Source organism: Anguilla rostrata, chromosome 19 (genome assembly GCF_018555375.3).
Source record: "Anguilla rostrata isolate EN2019 chromosome 19, ASM1855537v3, whole genome shotgun sequence".
NCBI classification, from domain to species: Eukaryota; Metazoa; Chordata; class Actinopteri; order Anguilliformes; family Anguillidae; genus Anguilla; species Anguilla rostrata.
Window position 1 is genome coordinate 1,162,887 of NC_057951.1, and position 21,197 is coordinate 1,184,083.

The following is a 21,197-nucleotide window of genomic DNA, read 5'->3' on the forward strand; positions in this document are numbered from 1 at the left end:
CGAAGCAGAACCTGAACATCCAATTCCGGACTGGCTACGAAATGGCAAGGCATCAGGAGAGCGGCCCAGCGTCCATTTTGGGGAAGGGAAAGAAGGAGCACTGGGGAGCCGTACCCGAGAAACAGGCCCCGCCTCTTCAGGTGTCCTAATAGAGGCAGGCAGCGTGCTACCAGCAGGGGGCGCGTTTGAGTTCGTACTGCACCACTGCCTCCTGCAGCAGGCCTCCCAGCGGCGCTGCCCCGACCTGCGCGCGGCCTGCCGGCTGGTGGCGGGGGCCGTACTGAGCGTGCCCAGGCGGCTGTACCCCGGCCCACGCTTCCTGGATGCCCAGTCACACTTCCTCAGGGCCTCTGGGGCCGCCCCCCCCCCAGCTGGAGGGTTCGGGGGCTGGAGTCCCTGGCCTGTAAATACCAGCTCCTCCTCTCCGTCCTGCACACTGCGTCAAGCCTGCTGTCCGTGGACCTCATCCTTCACACCCACATCCGCAGCCAGGCGGAACACAGACAGGAGGATGAAGAGGCAGAAGAGTAGAAATGTTCTGTCAATCCTGTTTTTCATTATGCACAAATTTGAATGGCTGTATGTATTTATACAAGTTCCAGGTCATCATCATCATACATCATCACAAATGCGCCAGAATAGGTTGCCTCATTGGACATGCATACAGGTGCATACGTTTAAAAGACCAAAAATTTGCAGCCCCAACATCTGTTTTCCTTGTAGCTCACTGGGTAGCACGTTTGCCAATGAAACATTATGGACGAGTGACAGACGCAGGTTCAAATCCCCCTCAGACTCAAGCAAATCTCTAACTCATTCAACTGGCTGGTTGGCTAACTAAAAAGCAAACATTTAAGCTATGGTTTTTGCATCGGTTATGTCTTTGCGGGAAACATATTTCTGAAATCCAAATAAAATACACCCACTTTAGACAGTTCCGCTTTCTGCATTTTCACCGAGTTTAATGTTAGCTACCTTTTTAATAATAATATTATTATTATTATTATTATTTTGAAGAAAATATCCCCCTTTTTAAACATGTTATACACATAGCTCATTGAGCTCATTGCTTATTTATAGAGCCTTCCTTCTTTGTTCACTTTGTAAAAGTGTAAAAATTCTGGAAGGCAGTATATATAAAAATGTACACCCTTATCGTTTTTAATCCATCAAAATCTACATCTTTTTTCAGGTTGGTAAATTCCATGATCACTAAAATTAACTCACCAAACAGAATTTCTGAAAGAAGTGTGCCCTTTTTGTTGAAGCTAAGGACGAATGTGGATTGATTACAGACCAAAGTCTTCAAATCTAACATGAGCCGCGATCTCAATATCAACAGGCTTTTGGGAAGGATTGCCAGAAATGAGCCTCTAATTAGGGCAATAAAAACATAAGCCTGGAGTTGCCAAACAGCATTTGGTACCTACTGAGTGTTACGGTCAGATAAGACCAAAATTCAGCTTTTGACCACGCAGTATCGCATTTGGGTTAGAAGGATCTGTAAGAATTCTGCATGGCGACATGCCCTACGATTCAATTAAACACATCGCCAGATTTACGGCATATGAAAGGACTCAATATATAATTTGTAATTATTTTGCTTTTATATTTACCTGACACGTTTATTCTGTGTTGCCCTACCAGTTAGCCTATCTTCAACACAATAGGATGCTTGCAAACAATAAGGGTTATAACCTAAATGTATTGCCGCGTTTAATGTCCACAAAAACCAACAGAGCCTGCGTGAAAAACTAGAGAAAATGTCCTGTTAGATTGTTCTAATGCTTTTTTTTAACCTAACACAGATGTTGATTCTGACGAATCTTCGTTTCACTCATCTTACTTTTTTAACTGAGTGAAAAGGGTGGTCAATATTTTAATTGAAAGGTGTAGCTAATTGTCTAATTACTCGGTCTGATTTTAGAATCAAAGGGTTTGAGTATACGCCCAATATCCGTATTAGTAGGTGTAATGTGTTGCGAAATGATCTCGACAGCTGAATGTTTTGTTTCGTTTCGCTCATATCGCTTTCTCACAGAGGGACAGTAGTTCAACTATTCTCTGAAAATGTACATATGCTAATTTTCTGTGGGTTTGTATATTAAATAAATACGTCCTCGTAATACGCGCTCCACTAATGCAATCTACATCTGTACATTTGCAGGTTTGCCTCCGCGTTTATTCTCTCATTACTGATAGCACTGCAGCTTTCTTCTTCTTTGGGTGAGTACATATTTGTTTATTTATGTATTTCATTTTTGTTATTTGATGACTCGTTTACATGAACCAGTTTCAGTGAATCACAGTGGAGGTACAATTAGAATTATATTTTAATTTACAGCTGTAGTGGAGTGAATCAGCTGGTGTTGGTAACGCGTAAGGGAAATGTCATTTTGGCTTTAAATTGCTGTGGCTTGAATGGCCTTATGCATGTGTAGCCTATAGGTAACGTTTACCTTTTGTTTTTAAAATTCATTAATGGGTGTGTCCATTCAGTTAGGCCTATAGACCTGAATGTATAGTCACACGAATGCGTCCAACTTTGCCATTTTCAGGAAGCTGCAGCAGTCCTGTCTTCTCTGTCTGTTGGGTTCTAAACGTCAGCGCCTCCGCGAAGAGGTATTAAGTTCAGAATATCAGAACCTTCGGTTCATAACTTCTCAAAGCACATTTACTTGAAACCTATGCACCTCGTTGTTTGTACGGTGACATTGTTCTCAATCCTTACCAGACCAGATACCAAGATATGGCTGGACAGCAATGAACTTACACCCATAGGAAGTAAAGGCAAAATGGTGTCGTTGATGGTAACGACAATGGATGTGCATACATTACGCGCGGAATATGAAGGAATCTCCCATGTGTGGAACTTTTCAGTTGTTTTCAGTAAGTCTGGAATTCAGTTGTTCACACATTTCTGACTTTGACGTTGGTTATTCGGGGGGGAGGAGATGTAGATGGATCCAATGCTGTACATGCTTTTCTCATCAGATTCCATCAGTGTGAGCAGCAGTGCGCACAGAACTGCGTATCTCCCCCCCAGCGGAAGTGGGGTGAGTGTTACTGACCTTTCAATCTAGCTGATGACTGTTGTCATGGTCAATAATAGAAACTGCTAGACATATGTTTTCCAAAATATGGTCCATTGCCTCGGTCTTGTGACAGATTGATGGCTCTCTTAAATTATGCTGCAGGCCACTTAATTTGAACAACTACTTCTATAAAGATGGGAACTGGACTTGTAACCCAAAGGTTACTGGTTCAATTCCCAGGTAGGGCGCTGCTGTTATACTCTTGAGCAAGGTGCTTGATGTGAATTGCTTCAGTATATATTCAGCTGAAAAAATGGATGCTATGTATAAATAGTTAAAGTTGTGTAAGTTGCTCTGGACAAGAGCATCTGCTAAATTCTAGTGATGCAACGTGTGTAAATATGCATTCAAAAAGCTGCTGCTGTTATCGTGACAGTCAAATTGTGCTGAAAAATGTATGCTGATTTTTAAAAGCATTTTGCTGTGAATAAATATGCTGTAGAGCAGTGCTGCTCAAACTTGGCCCTCAGGACCCTCTGTATGCTGGTTTCTGTTCCAACCTAAATTGCTCCGTAATGTGCTCTAAAGACCAATATGTCTCAATATATCAATCAACGTTCAGACGGGTGAGAAATTAAACTGAAACACCTGAATGGAGTGAGTGAGTGGAGAAATTTAACACATGCAGATGTTTCCATACAGGTGTACTGCATGATACAATTAAGCAATTAACATCCGATCACGCTCTGTGGCATGTATAAAAAAATCTGAGTAGGCCCAGTTGACCCTGATTTTGGGTCATGATGGCAAGAGGAAAGGATCTAAGTGACTTTGAAAGAGGGTTCATTATTGGGCCATGGATGGCATGAGCTTCAGTCACAATGACTGTCCAGCTGGTTAGTGTTTCAATAGGAACAGTTACTAAAGTGACATCTGCATTTAGATCTGTGGTAAAAACCACAGTAAATAGGGTCAGAAATTGTGGTCGAAAGTACACATTCAGTGACCATGATGCTCATGCATCAGTGCAGTATGTGAGGAAAAACAGAAGAGCAACTCTTCCTCAGGTGACTGAGAATGTCAATGCAGGATGTGATGAGACTGTGTCAGCAAGAACAGTCCGTCGACAACTACATAGAGAGGGATATTGTAGTAGGGTTTCTGTGCATAAACCCCTCATTGTGATACGGTGAGAAAAGTCATCCTTCACCATATTCTCCACATGTGATTTAGATTTATATATTTTTTTGAGCTTGCAAAGGCCAATAGATACAAATTCACAATACAATTGTGCAGTTTCCTTTGTTTTCCTAACCCCCACCCCATGGTGCGGTGATGCTCAAAGTAAGCAAGGTACACGAGTAAAAGTATATTAAAGGTAGCGATACACTGGCCAACCCTTCAGGCAACACTTTTCGGCAACGCTGAGCAAGCGGACGTCCCAACACGCCTGCGCTGACCGCCTAGCGATCCCTCGCCCAGACAGATTGCACTTTATACTTTTCCTTCCCTCTCTCTCAATCTCTCGCCAGCAGGCACAACACCCCATCATGTCGCCCAAAAAGTTGACCAGGGCACTGCCTTCACAACAGTGAACATCTTCAGCAACTTAATACTTTAACTGTGAACCATGACAAAAGGGTATAAAAATAAATACAATTTTTCAAAGAGTTAAACGGTTTTGATTGACAGTTTGACAGTAGCAAAATTATGCCATATCACATTACAATTTGCACTAGAAAACCAAACACCACCATATACCGCCACACTGCCAAAAACAAGAAAAACATTGTGACCCAGCATATCAACCATTAGTCCCTAAAGCTGCCCTTCTTGCCATAAAATCTATATGCGGTTCCCATATTTTCAAAAAGTCCTGACTCTTACATTTTATGTTGTAGCCAATTTTGTCTAATGGAATGTAGCTGGAGATTTCATTTAACCAATGCGATACTGTAGGAGGGTAATCCGATTCCCAGTGGACTGTAATGCACTTCCTTGCAGCGATCAAAGCAAGGTCAATGTTTTTTGTGAAGCTTATTCCAAGGGTCCATGTTGCTTGTGCCAAGAAGACACAAGCGAGGCGATTTTGAGATCTAAATGTCTAAACATAGTGCTGTAATGTCAATTACAGAATTCCAAAATGTTGACACCAGATTACAGGACCAAAACATATGATAAAAGTTGCCTTTTTGTTTTTTGCAACGCCAGCAAAGAAAGGACATTGCAGTACTCATTTTATGAAGAAAAAAAGACCAGTCCTCTTTTCTTGTATCCATTTCTAAATCCTTTTCCCATTTACATCTCATAACATCTGTGCTTGTAAACAAGCATTCTAACAGGGATTTATATACTTTAGAAATACATCTAGAAATGTTAACATCCTTATTGATGAGACATTGTATTTTGGATGGTTTGGGTTCCTTAAGAGTGCCTTGACTTGTCTGTTATGACAAATTTGGAAAAACCTGAATAAGTGAGTGGAAGGTAGATTGTATTAATTGCAACACTGATTAAAAGAGAAAATATACCATTATCAAAAGATTTGTTATTTCCTTATCTCCTTGTCGTACCACGGCTTGAATGTGTCATAATTAAAACAGGGTGAGAAATTGGGGTTTCTCCATATGGGAGTATAGGGAGAGGCGTTCACTGTACCCATAGTTTATGGGAGCTCTTCCATATTTGTAAACTATTAACGATAGTAGGGTTCTTGGTAATTTTTAACCTCCTGTAAACCAATATAGGGCAGGTATTTCAACTCTATGGAAGAATGCACGGGACTCCACTCTTGCCCATGCACTTAATGAGCTGGAAAACCATTGCTTGACCTGGGTAAGTTGAGCTGAGAGAAAGTAGAGTTTGAGGTTTGGCAAGTTTAGACCACCAGCATTATATATGGGAGCTGTAATAAGTTTTTAAACAAATAAAGGAATTTGAGTAAAACAGACATTTTAATAATGTTAGTTCTACCCATAAAAGAGATAGGAAGTTAGTTCATTCTTTTCAGATTGCTTGTAACTTCATCAATTAGTTAAGTAAATAAGCGTCTTCTATATTACTGGGAATGTATATGCCCAAGTACTTCATATAGTCTGGAGACCATTTAAAATTGAACTTGCCTTTTAAAGAATCAGAATTAAATTTGGAAATTGGCATGATCTCGATCTTGGACCAGTTGATTTTGTAACCAGATACATGACCAGTTTGGCGATCTATTGTAAAAAGTGTTGGAATTGAATGTAAGGGGTCTTGTAAGTAAAGTAAAATGCCATCTGCGTGCAGAGAAATAACATGACTTTCATCTCCAATCTTAATACCTTGCATATGGTCATGTGATCTTATCGCGGCCAGGAGCTCAATAGCAAGAGAAAATAATAATGGAGAGAATGGACTGCCTTGTTATTTTCTCCACAAGTGGGCGAGTGCATGTGTGGGGTATGCCAAGAGAATATTAAGGGCCTATATGCATGACCCCAAAAATGAGGGCGTCCAGTGTCTCTCTTATGCTGTGGGGTGCAATTTCATGGTATGGTCTGGGTCCACTTGTCCCCTAAGAGGGAACGATCACTGCAAATCAATACAAAGTTATTTTGATCACCTTTATCCTATGATGAAACATTTCTATCCTGATGGGAGTGGTCTCTTCCAGGATGACAGTGTCCCCATCCACCGAGCTCGAGGGGTCACTGAACGGTTTGATGAGTATGAAAATGATGTGAATCAGATGGTATGGCCTTTGCAGTCACCAGATCTCAGCTGGTGAATGTGGGGCTTTATTTTGACACAGGAGAAACCAGAATGTTTAGCACTGTGGACCCTCTCATGGTTTGTGCTTTTGAATTGGAGCCATTTCAAATTTCTCATTTCAAGATGTTTGAATGAACATGGAAACTATTGAAAAGTAAAACTGCAAAGTTTAGTGCTGTCGTCACTTTTCTCAAGTGCCTGTTTTCCCTTTTGCAGTCTAACAGAAGCGAGTTGATAATGTGGTTAATCGGACCCCTAAATTCTCCATTAGAATGGCTAATTGGGAATCTTCAATTTCTCTTTCACAACAGGAAGCTCTCAAGGCATTTCAGCCAAATGAAGTGTTTCCCTGTGAAAACGACACTCATTATCTCTACCAAAAGGAGGACTTTATCATTGCACTTGGTATGCCTCTCTCTTTACATTTATGGACATCAACAGAAACTGAACTTGATCAGATAAGGTTTTCAAAGATCTGAAAATTTTAACATATTCCAAATAGTTTGCATTGCAACAGCATTTAAATCTAACATTCTGAAAATTATTTTTTTAATTCACTTTTCTGCCAGTGTGTTCCTCTGTTTTACTACAATTACATTTTAGCAGTTTTACTGCTATTTCCAAGAGATTTAAATGGTGAAATGATGTCCCACATATAAGGAAATTGAGGGTGTTCACTTGGTAGAGTCATAAAGCTCCTTCACGAGCATACAAGTTTAGGGATATTTGTGATTTATAAATAAAATCTGCATGTGTGATTTAAAACTTAATTCATTTCTAAGCAAATTGTACAAAATGTGCAAATGGTTGTACAATATAATTAAATCCACGCAAACTCTATGCATCAGGCCCCAGAACTTCTTTTTCCTTTGAATATGTAATTTACCAGAATATTTCTATTTTTACTAAGAATATAATTTCAGGGTATTAAATTAATTTCTGTGCCAAATACATGGGGCTTTTTGCACATAACTTCAAAGCTTAGAATCAGTTTGTTAAATGGTCCTCATCAGTGTATAAAGCAGTTTAATTGGATAGCTACATACATACTGATAATTAAATTGTTTCCATATGGATAATTGAAATGATCACTATACAAATGAAGAAAGTTTCTTTTTATTTATTTACAAGTTTAACAGTTATCAGAATGTGTATATCTTTTGTTTGAATGCAGTTTAACAGGTGTTATACTGTATCAGAAAACCAGTATTGCTATGATAAATACTAATGAATTTGACGTTAATTCAACATTTAACTTAAGCTTAGATTCAGGTTGCTGTTTAGATGTGTAATAGATGGAGTGATAGGTTCCATTAGGTCATAATTCAATATGACCTAATGAAACCTACTACTATAGGTATATTGATAATTATTAGTTGTTGGTGTGGGCAGTTTTTCTGTGTAAAGTTGAAGTAACTGTAAATTTGGCTTTAATCCGTGACTTCATGCGCAATGCAACGGAGTGTCCCTGTATCACTCTACATGTTAAATATAATATCAGAATGCTTTTGTATATTTGATGAATAGTTTGTTAGCAGTGTATGACGCCTGAAAATGAACATTGCCTCATTTCAGGTTTCCAGAATTCTAGCATAATCTTTTTATGGCTTAATAGATTAGATGTTGGCTTACTGTTCTCCATTAACAGTAGCTTGTCTATGGAAACTGGTGTCTTTGAAGGCTCCATCAGCAGTGCAGCTTGGCATAAATGACCTCCTGGGTTACAATGCCAGTTTCTCAAGCACACCCTGCTCTCCCCAGGCCACACCCACCGCTTTCCACTGAGGGCGGAGTCTCGGGTGCCTCCACGCTATTGGTCTCCTGGCGAGGGAGCCCCCATGTCCCCCCGACCCCCTGCACAGAGTGGCGCTGTACCGGCCGGACCTGGACGGCCTGGCGGTCCTGTGCAACGAGACCACGCGCAGGGGCACTACCGATTCGCTGGCCTGGACGGCTGCCGGAGCTACGTGGGTGTGTGGAGATGGCGCTGCCGCGTCCTGTGCCTCACCGGCTGACCGGTAAGAGGCGTCTGCCCCCCACGCCTGTGCCTCCCGCGCTGACTGGAGATGCGTCGCCCACGTCCTGTGCCTCACCGCGCCACGGTAGAGGCCCCCCCCCCAGTCCTGTGCCTCACCGCGCTGACCGGTCAGTAGAGTGCTCTAGCCGTAACCACCCTCCAGTCCCCCACGGTTCCTAAGTCCTGCCACCTGACGTCACTCGCCTCACGTTGGCTGAAGTAAGAGTCATCATTTATGCCATTATGATTAAAAATAAACTGTCAAACACTGTTTTCTGAAAAATTGTCTAAACAGGTTTGACCACCCTAGGGATATGCATCATCGAACACTGGCGCAGGTTGAGAACTGGGAATCAAAAGACCTTTCACCGTATTTATAAAAATACACCCATTTGTAAACTAAAATGCTTACCACACTGCAGACATGATTCTGGTGAAGCCTAGATAATGAGCACTACACTACATACCTCATTATTCATATCTCCTCAGCGATAGATGCCTAATCAGTCTTCATCAATTTTTTGACAGACTGCCCGATTTACGCTCAAATTACTCATTTACGAAACAAAAGGAACCAGCAGGGTGAACGGAGATATCCAAATTAAATTCATTTAAGATCCTTCTTGCAAATCTTTGAGCATATAGAACATACAAAATGTTTCTATGGGTTTTTACGTGAATATGTGGTCGTTTAACATTTAAAAGACCGTGTTTTTATTACTTCCGTTACTTCCCACAACAACCTTCATGCATATTATGAAACAATAGGCTATGTTGCAAAACTATTTTCTTGAAATAAAGTACACAGCTGGATCAGTTCCAACAGTTGTATTTCTGAAGTATAGTGTTTTTGTAATATAGGCAATAAGAGATTCATTACCCTTTGAAATAATTGCACACGTGAAAACACATTGCTTTATTTGACCACTGCCCAGTGGCAGAGCTTGAGTATTAGGACAGGGGGTGCGGAGCCAGTTTAGGGGCCCATGACCCGATTATTTCAGAAATATCGCTGTGATTGAAGGAATGCGCACCTGTATCTGCATATCACACTTTGTTACAGAAATCTAGCTTATAGGCTCTGACCACAGTAATCGCGCAGCAAGGCTGTATCACAAACACGGTTAGGCTAACAAAAAACATTTCTGACGCACCAAATTATAGGTATCACCCTATGGGGCTCAACCAGTTAGAAAAAGATGCAGCCAAAACTGCTCATTTGCGATGGAAATGTCAAGTTATACCACAAGGAGGTTCTCCGAGCTACTAGAATAGTATGCTACAGCCAGCAACTTCTGTCACGCGTGTCTTAATTACGTGGAAAATTAGACTTGATAGTTAATACTTGTTTATGATGTTAATACATGCCAGCTAGCTACTAATAAAAACATTTCTCATTTTTGAGTTGGGTGAAGTATGGATGTTAAACAAACAAACTCAATAATATATGCTAAGGCTGCATTCACACAGATCAGGCAATGAGAAAACGGCAGTCCTCCCATTCATTTGAATCGGGGTAGTGCACTTAGGCTGCGGGTGGGGACCGCATTGGGTGCCGAAAAAAACGTAGCGGCCTGGGGGAAGAAGTAGAACCAGAATCAACTTTTGCCGTAACGCAACCCACGTCACGCTGCGGTGGCCAATACGTAAGTTTTAAATTACCATGTAGCATTCCGCTGTTTACTGAGCAACTGTCAGATGAATTACTGACGGAATTAATTTCCTAAGATTTGATTTTATGATCGTCATCATGATTTGACAGTGCCAGGTAATGGGACAAGTACCTAAACAATAGCTACTAGCTAAATATTCATTCTGAACTTCGGAATTAAGCTGTATAAAAAAAGATTAGCTATTGAGCAGTTCTTGCATGCTAGTTTATTGTACCTAGCACTATGGAGTTCATGGACCAAACGATGATACTCTCCCAGTTGTGTCCTCGCTTGGTTTATTTTGTGTACCCAGCTTCGACGTCTGGCTTGCAATCTACGCTGCAAAATAACGATAGCAAGAGGCTTCCTTCGGTTTGTTTCCATTTGTTTGAGTTAGCAGACAGGAAATGGAGGGGGGGGGTTAATGGGGGTTCACAACATGACATCACGCAAATGGGCCATGTAGTGACACGCCCACACCTCCGCACTACCCTGCGGGAAGGTGCCGCATTGCCTGATCTGGTGTGAATGCAGCCTAAGTCTGACTGAATGACTAAAACTTTTTTAGGACTGTTTACTGGAGTTTGGCTTGTCTTCACACCCCCACTGCCTGACAATAGCCAGGTGCTGATACGGAATGCGGATGTGCGAATGTGTCGGTCTCTCCTCTGGCAGGCTATTTAGCAACTGAACCCTCAAACACCAAACATTATCAGTGGAATAAACTATATTCACACTGTAGGATACAGTGCTATTGAGGATAAATTGAAAATAAGTTTGCACAAGCCAGTATATTTGAGCAAAAAGGATTTTAATGGCATTGAAACAGCAACAACCACAGACAGCGGGATGAAATTTGCTCCAATGAAATTACAAAGGGCTACAAACAGCAGCTCAAACGCACGTCAGAGGAGAGGGCGAGACATTCGCACCTGACCGTCACCAAAACCTGCATTTTAAAATCATTGCACACTTTGACCTCTGTCAGTAAAAACCGTTGAATAATTAATACCTATTTTTATTCAACCTATCATGGTGTCAGGTTTCACGTTCCCCTCGCTTGCTTGTAGCTGGTGTCTCTTGTCTGAGCACATCTTTGCTGGTCTCTCTCAAAGATGCCTCGAAAGAAATAATTTTTCCCCACATGAAAATGTTAAACAATAATTGTTTATTTGAATAATTCAGTCATTTCAATAATTGTCCATTTCCCTATTTCGTAAACGAGGAACTAGATGCTGACAGGAGAGACACAACTACGAGCAATTTGCCAATGTAAAACAATTAATTTTGCATTAAAAACTAACACAAAACCCAATAGCAAAAGCCTACTATACAGACTAATCTGGTGTGTGCTTATAATAAATGCATGTGATAAATGCTGTTTCTTTTCCATGAATCATTCGGTATAGGATTGAATTGCGCGTATACAATCCTCAAATGACGACTGTAGCAGCAGTGAACAAAAATATAATTACCGTGTTATATTTATGCCTTTATACAGACTCTCCCCTACATCCTAAGTGACACTAATGTGTATGACGTTGGACTGTGTTCAAAACCCTGACTACTGTTAAGTTTCACAGTCTGACCACAAAGTTTGTTGAATAACTGTTTGTATACGTACATTTCTCAAATACACACAAAAATGTTATGGGTAACAAGCATGTTCCTATTTTCAGCTTGTACCAATTTTCATGCTTCTATCCACCACGTGACATTTTGTTCACTTAATTCTCCCTGCTAAATAGCCATTGTTATTAGTATCTTGTGCTTTCTACATTATGTGCATTATGGGCAGCACTGTTATCCATAGCCACTTCCAAGTACTGTACATTTGCACAGTAGATTCATATGAGCACCAGTAGATTCATATGAGCACCAGTAGATTTGTAAGAGAACCTTTAGATTCATATGAGCACCTTTAGACTCATATGAGCACCAGCCGATTCATATGAGCACCAGTAAATTTGTAAGAGAACCTTTAGATTTATATGAACACCGGTAGATTCATAAGAGAGCCTTTAGAGTCATATGTGAACGAGCAGATTCAGATGTGCACCAGCAGGTATATATGTGCACCATTAGATTCATATGAGCACCAGTAGATTTGTAAGAGAACCTTTAGATTCATATGAGCACCAGTAGATTTGTAAGAGAACCTTTAGATTCATATGAGCACCAGTAGATTCATATGAGCACCAGTAGATTCATATGAGCACCAGTAGATTCGTAAGAGAACCTTTAGATTCATATGAGCACCAGTAGATTCGTAAGAGAGCCTTTAGATTCAAATGTGAGCCATTGGATTCATATGAGCACCAGTAGATTCATATGAGCACCAGTAGATTTGTAAGAGAACCTTTAGATTCATATGAGAACCAGTAGATTCGTAAGAGCCTTTAGTTTCAAATGTGTACCAGCAGGTATATATGTGCACCAGTAGATTCATATGAGCACCTTTATATTCATATGAGCACCATTGGATTCATATGAGCACCAGTAAATTTGTAAGAGAACCTTTAGGTTCATATGAGCACCAGTAGATTCATATGAGCACCAGTAAATTCATATGAGCACCAGTAGATTTGTGTGAGCACCAGCAGGTGTATGTGAGTAGATTCATGTAAGAAACCCCTCAGATACTCCATACGGCATGTGGAGGTCACCAACTGTAAGAAACCCGTCCGCAAACCAAACAGTGGAAGTATCTGTGTGGTGAAGGAACGTATGTAGTCTTGCTGGAATGGGATTAATTTCATGTTATCTTGATTATCTGACTCCAAAATAGTGTTTTCACCTTTCCTCTGGTGCTAACAGTTATGCATGGCCAGAGGAAACTGCTTTCCACCAGTAGTGTGTCTCTATACTGATCGCTGTCTAAAACTCGGTAGAGGCAGACATGTCTCTGGCTTGTGTAGCCTGCATAAATACAATTGAGTATGAACAGGTACAACACTAGTGTATAGACCAGTAACTACGAGGTGCTGGTATCCTCAGTTCTATGTGTATGTTAGGACCTTAAGCTGCTAGGTGTACAGTGGCAAGAGTCAACGAAGACTGGCAGGTTAAAATGAATGCAGTTTATTGTTCAGTGTGTCCAGTAATATTAACAATATACAATGGTGCAAAATGTGAGTGGTGAAATGGCTATACACATTTGCATATGCGCAGGAGACGAGTTTAGACGAGTCTCCCTGAACCATTGCACCTTTCCCCATATATACAAAAAGATCAAAGCAAAACACCAAGTCATGAAATAAAGACACAATCCGGACCAAACAGTACAGATCAATGATCCTGCTTGTGCTATCTCTGTAAGCTTATCACACCGGGTTAACCTTGGTATCTGGCTGGCCACTGACCCATTTGTATCAAGATCTTCAGTCAGCACCCCACCACCAAAGACACCAACTTGTTTCCCATGTTATCAGGTTTCTACTGTAACGATACAAAACTTGATCACATTATATTATGGAGAACCTAAGGTTCACATAATGCTGATCCAGTAGGATATTTTTCTATTGAGCACTGTATCTATCTAATTTGCTGACTCCCTTCTTTTGGAGGTCTGATAAGTAGCACACTTCTGTGAACTGCCCTATTGCCATATGAGCACCAGCAGGTTCATTAGCATTGTGCAATTACTGTAGCCGAACATGCATAGGCTCATGGGTTAGCCTGTTTGTGTGAATGATCACATTGTAAAGCTTGGCTGTGCTGGTGCGTGCTCAGAGTGCCGTGTTAAGTTCCCTGTGTGAATGCCCAGATCCTGACGTGCCCAGGAACTTCAGGGTGACCGTTTGGGACAGCAACAGCGTGACCGTGGGATGGGACTGCCCCCCGAGCGACCCCGCCTCGGGCCTCACCGCCTTCCTGCTCACGGTCTTCCACGTGGACGGCTCTGGCCACGTCCTGGAGGAGAGGAGCTTCAGACACACGCTGGGCAGCCCGGTGTTCACCGTGGGCAGCTTGCCTCCCTGTAGCAGGGTGCAGCTGGGGCTTCAGGTGGTGTGCCAGTCTGTGGGCCAGTCTGTGGGCCAGTCTACGGGCCAGTCCCGCCTCAGCAGGATGGTCCTCAGCGATGGAAACTCTGGTATAGCTACAGAGCGCCTGTGTCTGGCACCCACACCATATGACCAAAAGTATCTGGACACCCCTTGTTCTGGGACTGTTCTTCATGGTTTGGGCTAGGCCCAGTGATGGCAAATCTTAATGCTACAGCATACAATCACATTCTGGATGATTCTATGCTTTCCCAACGGTTTGAGAATGGTGTGGATGAACTTGACTGGCCTGCACAGAAACCTGACTGCAAGTCCATCCAACACCTTTGGGAAAAGCCAACTGTGAGCCAGACCTAATGGCCCAATCAGTGCAAATCCCTGCAGCAGTGCTCTGGTATCTTGAATAGGGCCTTCCCAGAAGAGTGGAAGCTGTTATAGCAACAAAGCGTGGGCCAACTCCATATTAACATCAATTATTTTGGATAAGATGTTGAATGTCAGGTGTCCACATACTTTTGGCCATGTATTCGTTGTGTGGTGTACAATACAGTTCAGACCAAAAGTATTAGGCCATCTGCGGGTTTAAAAAATAATAATTTTTAGAAAACTTTAGGTAGGGCGGAATTCAGTTAATTCATGGACATTTATTGAATAACGAACCAAAGTACAGACATTTTCAATTTCTACCTACAATAACACAACGATGAGTTTTACTTAAAACAACCTTTTAAACCTTTAAAACACAACGTTTCTCAAAATAACCTCCTTCTGCTTTAATTACAGTTAGACCTCCTAAAATTTCTTTATCTAATCTTTTTGGAGGCAGAGGAGTAAAATTTTTAAGTTGTAAGAAATATGGCAAAGGAGGAGCAAGTTAGGCTTAGATTTGCAGAGCCAAGTAAATATGCTGTATATACTGTGTGTATATATATGTGTGTGTGTGTATATGTGTGTGTGTGTATATATATATATATATATATATATATATATATATATATATATATATATATGCCTTTTACCAAACTTTCTTGGTCCAGTATTGATGGTGCTTGGCCCACTGGAGTCTTTTATTGTTAATAGGGTGCAGCAAGGGCAGATACACAACATTTTAGGCCAGCAGATCATAGCCACTGTTTCACTGGAAAAACTGGTGTCTCTCTTGTTGAATTGAGCTTTTCCTGTAGTTGTGGTGCAGTTTTACTTTGCAATTATGGTGTGACATGGTGTAGTGGGTGCGGCTTGTGACTGTTGGTATTTTCGGGACCAGAGACGAGCAGTGCACAGTGTAAAGTGCATAACACACCTGCCAACACAGCGGGTTATACTGAATATACTATCAGTGGGTGTGGTGCAGCTACATTATTGGCCAGTTTTAATTTCTGTAGCTATTAAACCTGTAGCTGGCTAGCTTAAATGATCTATGCTACAACTGATAAATTATGACAACAGTATCACGTTTTATTAAACAAAATTAAACCGAAGAAGATCATACAATACCAGTGATCCCCGTTCACTAAAGTAAAATCTCTCTGTGTTGCTCCCGTGGAAAAGAAAGAAAGATAACACACAAGTCCATCATTCACAACAATGGCACAGCTTAACTGAACTGTGCGGGATTGGAGTGGTGGTTTGCAACATATTTTAAATACACACATTTTGATGATTCATCTCCTGATTCCAAATCAGCATAGGTTTGGCTTACTCACACACATTGCTAAGCAAGGAAGCAAGCCTATCTCCACACGGCAAGGCTGTCACATCTGCGTATAGAATGCTTAAATGTCCGGTCCATAGACTGGGTAACCCGGCATGGGAAGCTGCAGATACCACAGCACATTCAGCACTTACTGAGTAAATAATGCCAGAGCGAACAGATTAAAGAAAAAGACGCCTATACACTACAATCCCGCAGTTAGTCTTAATACGCTTTAAAAACTGCAGTTAGATGTATGGTGCAGTCCTACATTGATGCATACTTTTATCTAACCCCAGGGTAGAGGCTAGTGGAAAAAACCTGTATGGTTTTCCTGTCAACTTACTTAATGTACTTGTAGATTTCTTGGATTTTTCACTAGATGTTGCTGTCAGTGCAGGACTACCAAGCTCCTGCCAAAGGAAATCACGTGATTTTGTTGTTAAGTGTGTCCCTGGCTCATGACCTGGCACCTGATGGAATGTGCTGAATTAAGAGTTTGTGTGTCAATCTCTCCTCTAATTTTGAACAGTGAATCGACTTCATCACTTCCAACACATCTAACAGGGGAATGCTAACATTGTCTTGGATATTACTGTTTGAAAGCTTTGCCTGATGAAAGAGTTTTGTTTATTTTTTTGTCCCCTAGCAAACTCTGAAATCATAAACCTACACCAGTCCTCCTTTGGCTCCCACAACTATACGGTGAGCTGGTCTGTGCAGAACATCTCCTCCATCTCCAGCTTTAAGGTGTACCACCAGGGGGAGCTCCAGAGCTCCACGCTCCTCACCTGGCACACGGTGACAGGCCTGCTTCCCTGCCACCAGTACAGCTGCAGGGTGGAAGCCCTGTGTGGGGACAGCACGGTCATGAGCGTTAGCACCATCCAGACAAAAACAGGTGGGCCAATAGCGTTGGGGGGCGGGGCTGTCTGTATTGGGGAGGGGCCTGGCTGTGTGGGGGAGGGGCCTGGCTGTGTGGGGGAGGGGCCTGGCTGTTTGGGGGAGAGGCCTGGCTGTGTGGGGGAGAGGCCTGGCTGTGTGGGGGAGGGGCCTGGCTGTGTGGGGGAGGGGCCTGCATGTGTGGGGGATGGGCTTGGCTGTGTGGAGGAGGGGACTGATTGTTTGTGGGAGTGGCCTTGCTGTTTTGGGGAGGGGTCGGGCTGTGTGGGGGAGAGGCCTGGCTGTGTGGGGGAGGGACCTGGCTGTGAGGGGGAGAGGTCTGTTAAAAAATGGGCTACAAACAGTCAACTTTATGAAAAGGATGATCATCTGAATCCAGTGATTTGACAGGTGATAATAGGGGTCTGATGGACATCTGAATCCAGTGATTTGACAGGTGATAATTATGGTCCAGCTGACTTCCTCTGCTTTACCAGTTCAGAGGTGCAAATGACAGATAGTGGTGTGACAGATAGCCACACCACATCAGTAGGCTGAATGGGTGGAAAACCTACACTTGTGGGTGAATGCACTTCTGTGGTGGGCTTAATTATCTATTGATCAAACACTTGTCGACTCTTATTGGAGAGATATGTCAAATTGTCAGTCTCACAGAAGAATTGTCTATTTCAAACTCATTAATGCTTGTCTCAAATATTTTTGGAATTTGGCGCAATGTATGTTTAAATAAATAATGTAAAATGTTTATTGCTCATGAACTGTTCTAGATGAAAACTGAACATTTTGTTGAACTTGCACTTTTTCTCCATTTCTCCAAATGTTGTTGTTGTTGTTGGTAAACTGCAGGTTGGAAAAATATTTTGGTCTTTCCACATGCCCTTTGTCTTCGGTGAGGCACCGTCAAATTCCACCCCACACCGTTCTGCGCCCTTTAGCAACCAACTCCAAGCTTGCGTTAGGCCAGGATAAGCCCAAAGTCATTTAGGAAGGAGCTCTGGTGAAGTGTTGGGGAGGCTCTGATGAATGTTTGCTGGTTTGCTCTGCCCACAGGCCCTGGTGAAGTGTTGGATCTCCGATTTAGACAGAAGGACTCGATAGCCCTGTGGAGCGGCAGGTCTGGGGTGGGCGTGGCCTTCTTGTACCGCCTCTCTGAGAGGGGCGGCCCGAGCGTCCGGAAGGGGAGGCTGGCAGGCCCCCCCCTGCCTCTGCCGGGCCTGAGGCCTGGCTCCCCGTATGACCTGGAGGTGGTGCCAGAGTGCGAGGGTGGCGAGCGTGGAGCTCCAGCTGTGCTCTACTTCATCCCAGAGGAAGTCCCTGGCAGTGCCCCCAACGATGCCCCTGGAGACATCCTGCTACCCAGAGTTGTTGACTCTGCAGACCAAACAACAGATCGCCTCGGTCAGTGTTAAAGCAGGCTGGTTCTGACTCGGTCAGTGTTAATGCAGGCTGGTACTGACTCGGTCAGTGTTAAAGCAGGCTGGTACTGACAGACCTCCTCAGTCAGTGTTAAAGCAGGCTGCTACTGACAGAACGCCTCTTTGTTTTGAAGTTGGCCTGAATTATCTTATTAAAGGCTTACGTATGTGGTTGCATGCACAGGTGCAAAGATTTGACATTTAACATAACCACGGCCTCTGGTCAGGCCCACGATAGGTCTGTGTCCTGAAGGCTGGTAACATGGGCTGGTTGCAGAAAGCTTTCATTCAGACACATTTTTACATCAGTGTTTGTGCCCCTAACCCCCCAACTGTAGGACTGCAGGTTCATCTCCCCAGCCATGAAATGTTCCTTGTTGTGCCATGGACAATGCCGCCATCGCTGGAGGATCCGAGGGCAGAAGCTCGAGTCCTGCTGGAGGGCATTATTAAAAGCAAGGTGGGTCCTGTTCCCGGGTCCTAGCAGTCATTGCCGCTTATCACACTGTTCTATTTATAGCGTTTTGTAGTACATGTTTTCACAGCATTATTTTAGTTGAACTTTTATCACCTTCAATAAAATTGAAAACAATCACTTTTGATAATCACTGCTGGTGTTTTTACAAATCTCAGATTAAGATTTGATCGGGCTAAAGTTTGCCTAAAATCCTGAAATGGACGGGCCCTTGTGCACCCCTGCTGTGGTTTGTACGAGCGAGACTATCCTCTTCTCACTTCTTCACTTGGGACAGGCCTTGTTAGTCACCTGGGCACCTGCAGTCAGCCTGTGCCAACTGTGCACGATGGTCCAGCTTTACAATTTTCTTTTTGGTTTCCATTTCCTTTTTACCAGCTGCAGAACTTACTGAGTAAGTTCCCCCACAAAGCCTGACTGAGTAAGTTCCCCCACAAAGCCACTATGGGCCTGAAGAACCACAAGAGCCCGGGCCTTGAATCCTGGCAGTAATATTAAAACATGGGGGATACCTCCTTACCCGTAGAATACACCAACTGATCACTGCTATTGGGTCATATGAAGTCATCCTGCAAGATTGGAAGGATGCTAACATCATCACAATGTTTAAGCGCAAGGGTGACAAAGCAGACTGTGGTAACAGCAGAGGTATCTCCCTCCTATCAGTGGCCGGAAAGGTGCTAGCATGGATCATGCTACTCTGCCTAGCAACCCATGTAACTGAAGACATCCTGCCCGAATCCCAGTGTGGCTTTAGGCATGATCTAAGCACTGTGGACATGATCTTTGTTGCTAGACAGGTACAGGAAAAAAGCAGAGAACACCGCAAAGACTTGTAACTAGCGTTCATTGATCTGTCCAAGGCCTTCAACACTGTAAACCGGGAATTGCTGTGGGAAGTACTCGGGAAGCTGGGGGTTCCACCAAAGTTCAGAAACATTGTACGGCAGCTCCATGAGGGGATGCAAGCCTGTGTGAGCATCGGTGGTCAACAATCCCCAATCCCCTGTGGATGTGGGGGTAAAGCAAGGGTGTGTTCTAGCCCCAACTATTTTCAACATGTTCCTCTCCACCATCACCCTGCTGTCTCACAAATCCCTGGATCCCACAGATGGGGTACAGATACAGTACAGACTAGATGGAAATCTTTTTAATATCCGGCGACTTCAAGCCTTCACCAAAACCACCACCCAACACATCCTGGAGCTACAGTACGCTGATGACTGTGCTCTCCTCGCCCACTCACCAGAATCCCTACAGCGTGCATTAAATGTGGTTGCTTCCATATACAGCGCCATTAGTCTCCAGATCAACATCAAGAAAACGCAGATAGTCGTGCAAGAGTCCATCCCCCAACCACATGCGCCTACCTTCACCCTTGATAGTCATCCTCTTGCCATCGTCCCACATTTCACCTACCTCGGTAGCATTCTGTCCCCCTCCTGCAACATCAACGACGACACCCAGGTTCGTATTGGTCTGGCCTCTGCTGCCTTTGGCAGGCTCAAGTCCAGGGTCTTCCAGAACAGGAACCTAACTATCTCCACCAAAGCAGCTGTGTACCAGGCAGTTTGCCTCTCCATACTGCTTTATGGTTCGGAAACCTGGACCCCCTACCAGAGGCACATACGAACTCTAGAGGCCTTCCACATCCGCTGCCTCCAAAGGATCCTGGGTGTGTCCTGGGAAGACAGGGTGCCCTATGTGGCAATCCACAACTGGACTCATACACCCAGCATTGCCGGGTTCCTTGCGCAAAGACATCTGCGTTGGGTCGGGCATGTGATCCGCATGCCTGCCCACCGGCTACCTAGACAGATCCTCTATGACCTCTGGATTTCCTCTTGGATGGTCATAGGTCTGCTGGGGGCCAAAAAAACTGCTACAAGGATCACTAAAAACCCTCCTGAAGAAGTGCAACATCAAACCACTAGTACAAGAGTCCATGGCTGCTGATCGCCACACCTGGAGCTCCACCTGCCACCAGGGAATCACTCTCCTTCAGGAGCAGGCTACAGAGAGGAGAATGCACTGGTGTGCACAGAGGCATCAACGTGCTGCAGGGCCCCCCCTTTCCTGTGCCGTATACCCCTGCCCCTCATGTGGCACGACTTGTGGATCACGCATTGGCCTGCACAGCCACATGGCTATGCACAGGCATAATACACCCCAACAAACCCCCAACAAATGAATCTGGAGCAACGTCATCATTGTCATCGATGGACTGCCATAAGTGTGTGTGCGCGTGATTAG

General features: G+C 43.3%; 2 protein-coding genes across 2 annotated transcripts in view; both read left to right on the plus strand.

The window, feature by feature from the left end:
- Positions 1-1,582: 1,582 nt before the first annotated feature.
- Positions 1,583-21,197, plus strand: part of LOC135245712 (uncharacterized) — a 114,755-nt gene continuing 95,140 nt past the window's right edge. The window contains exons 1-5 of the mRNA XM_064318976.1: positions 1,583-1,591; positions 2,168-2,226; positions 2,559-2,622; positions 2,735-2,889; positions 2,995-3,056. Coding sequence (XP_064175046.1) covers positions 2,796-2,889; positions 2,995-3,056 — 156 coding nt within the window. The 5' untranslated portion in view covers positions 1,583-1,591; positions 2,168-2,226; positions 2,559-2,622; positions 2,735-2,795. The remainder of the gene's footprint in view (positions 1,592-2,167; positions 2,227-2,558; positions 2,623-2,734; positions 2,890-2,994; positions 3,057-21,197) is intronic.
- LOC135246018 (uncharacterized) lies at positions 6,649-19,361 on the plus strand. Its single transcript, XM_064319509.1, has 8 exons — positions 6,649-6,731; positions 8,648-8,756; positions 8,852-8,930; positions 14,221-14,547; positions 16,801-17,052; positions 18,105-18,452; positions 18,808-18,929; positions 19,323-19,361. The coding sequence occupies exons 1-8, from the start codon at positions 6,649-6,651 to the stop codon at positions 19,359-19,361; spliced, it is 1,359 nt and encodes a 452-aa protein (XP_064175579.1).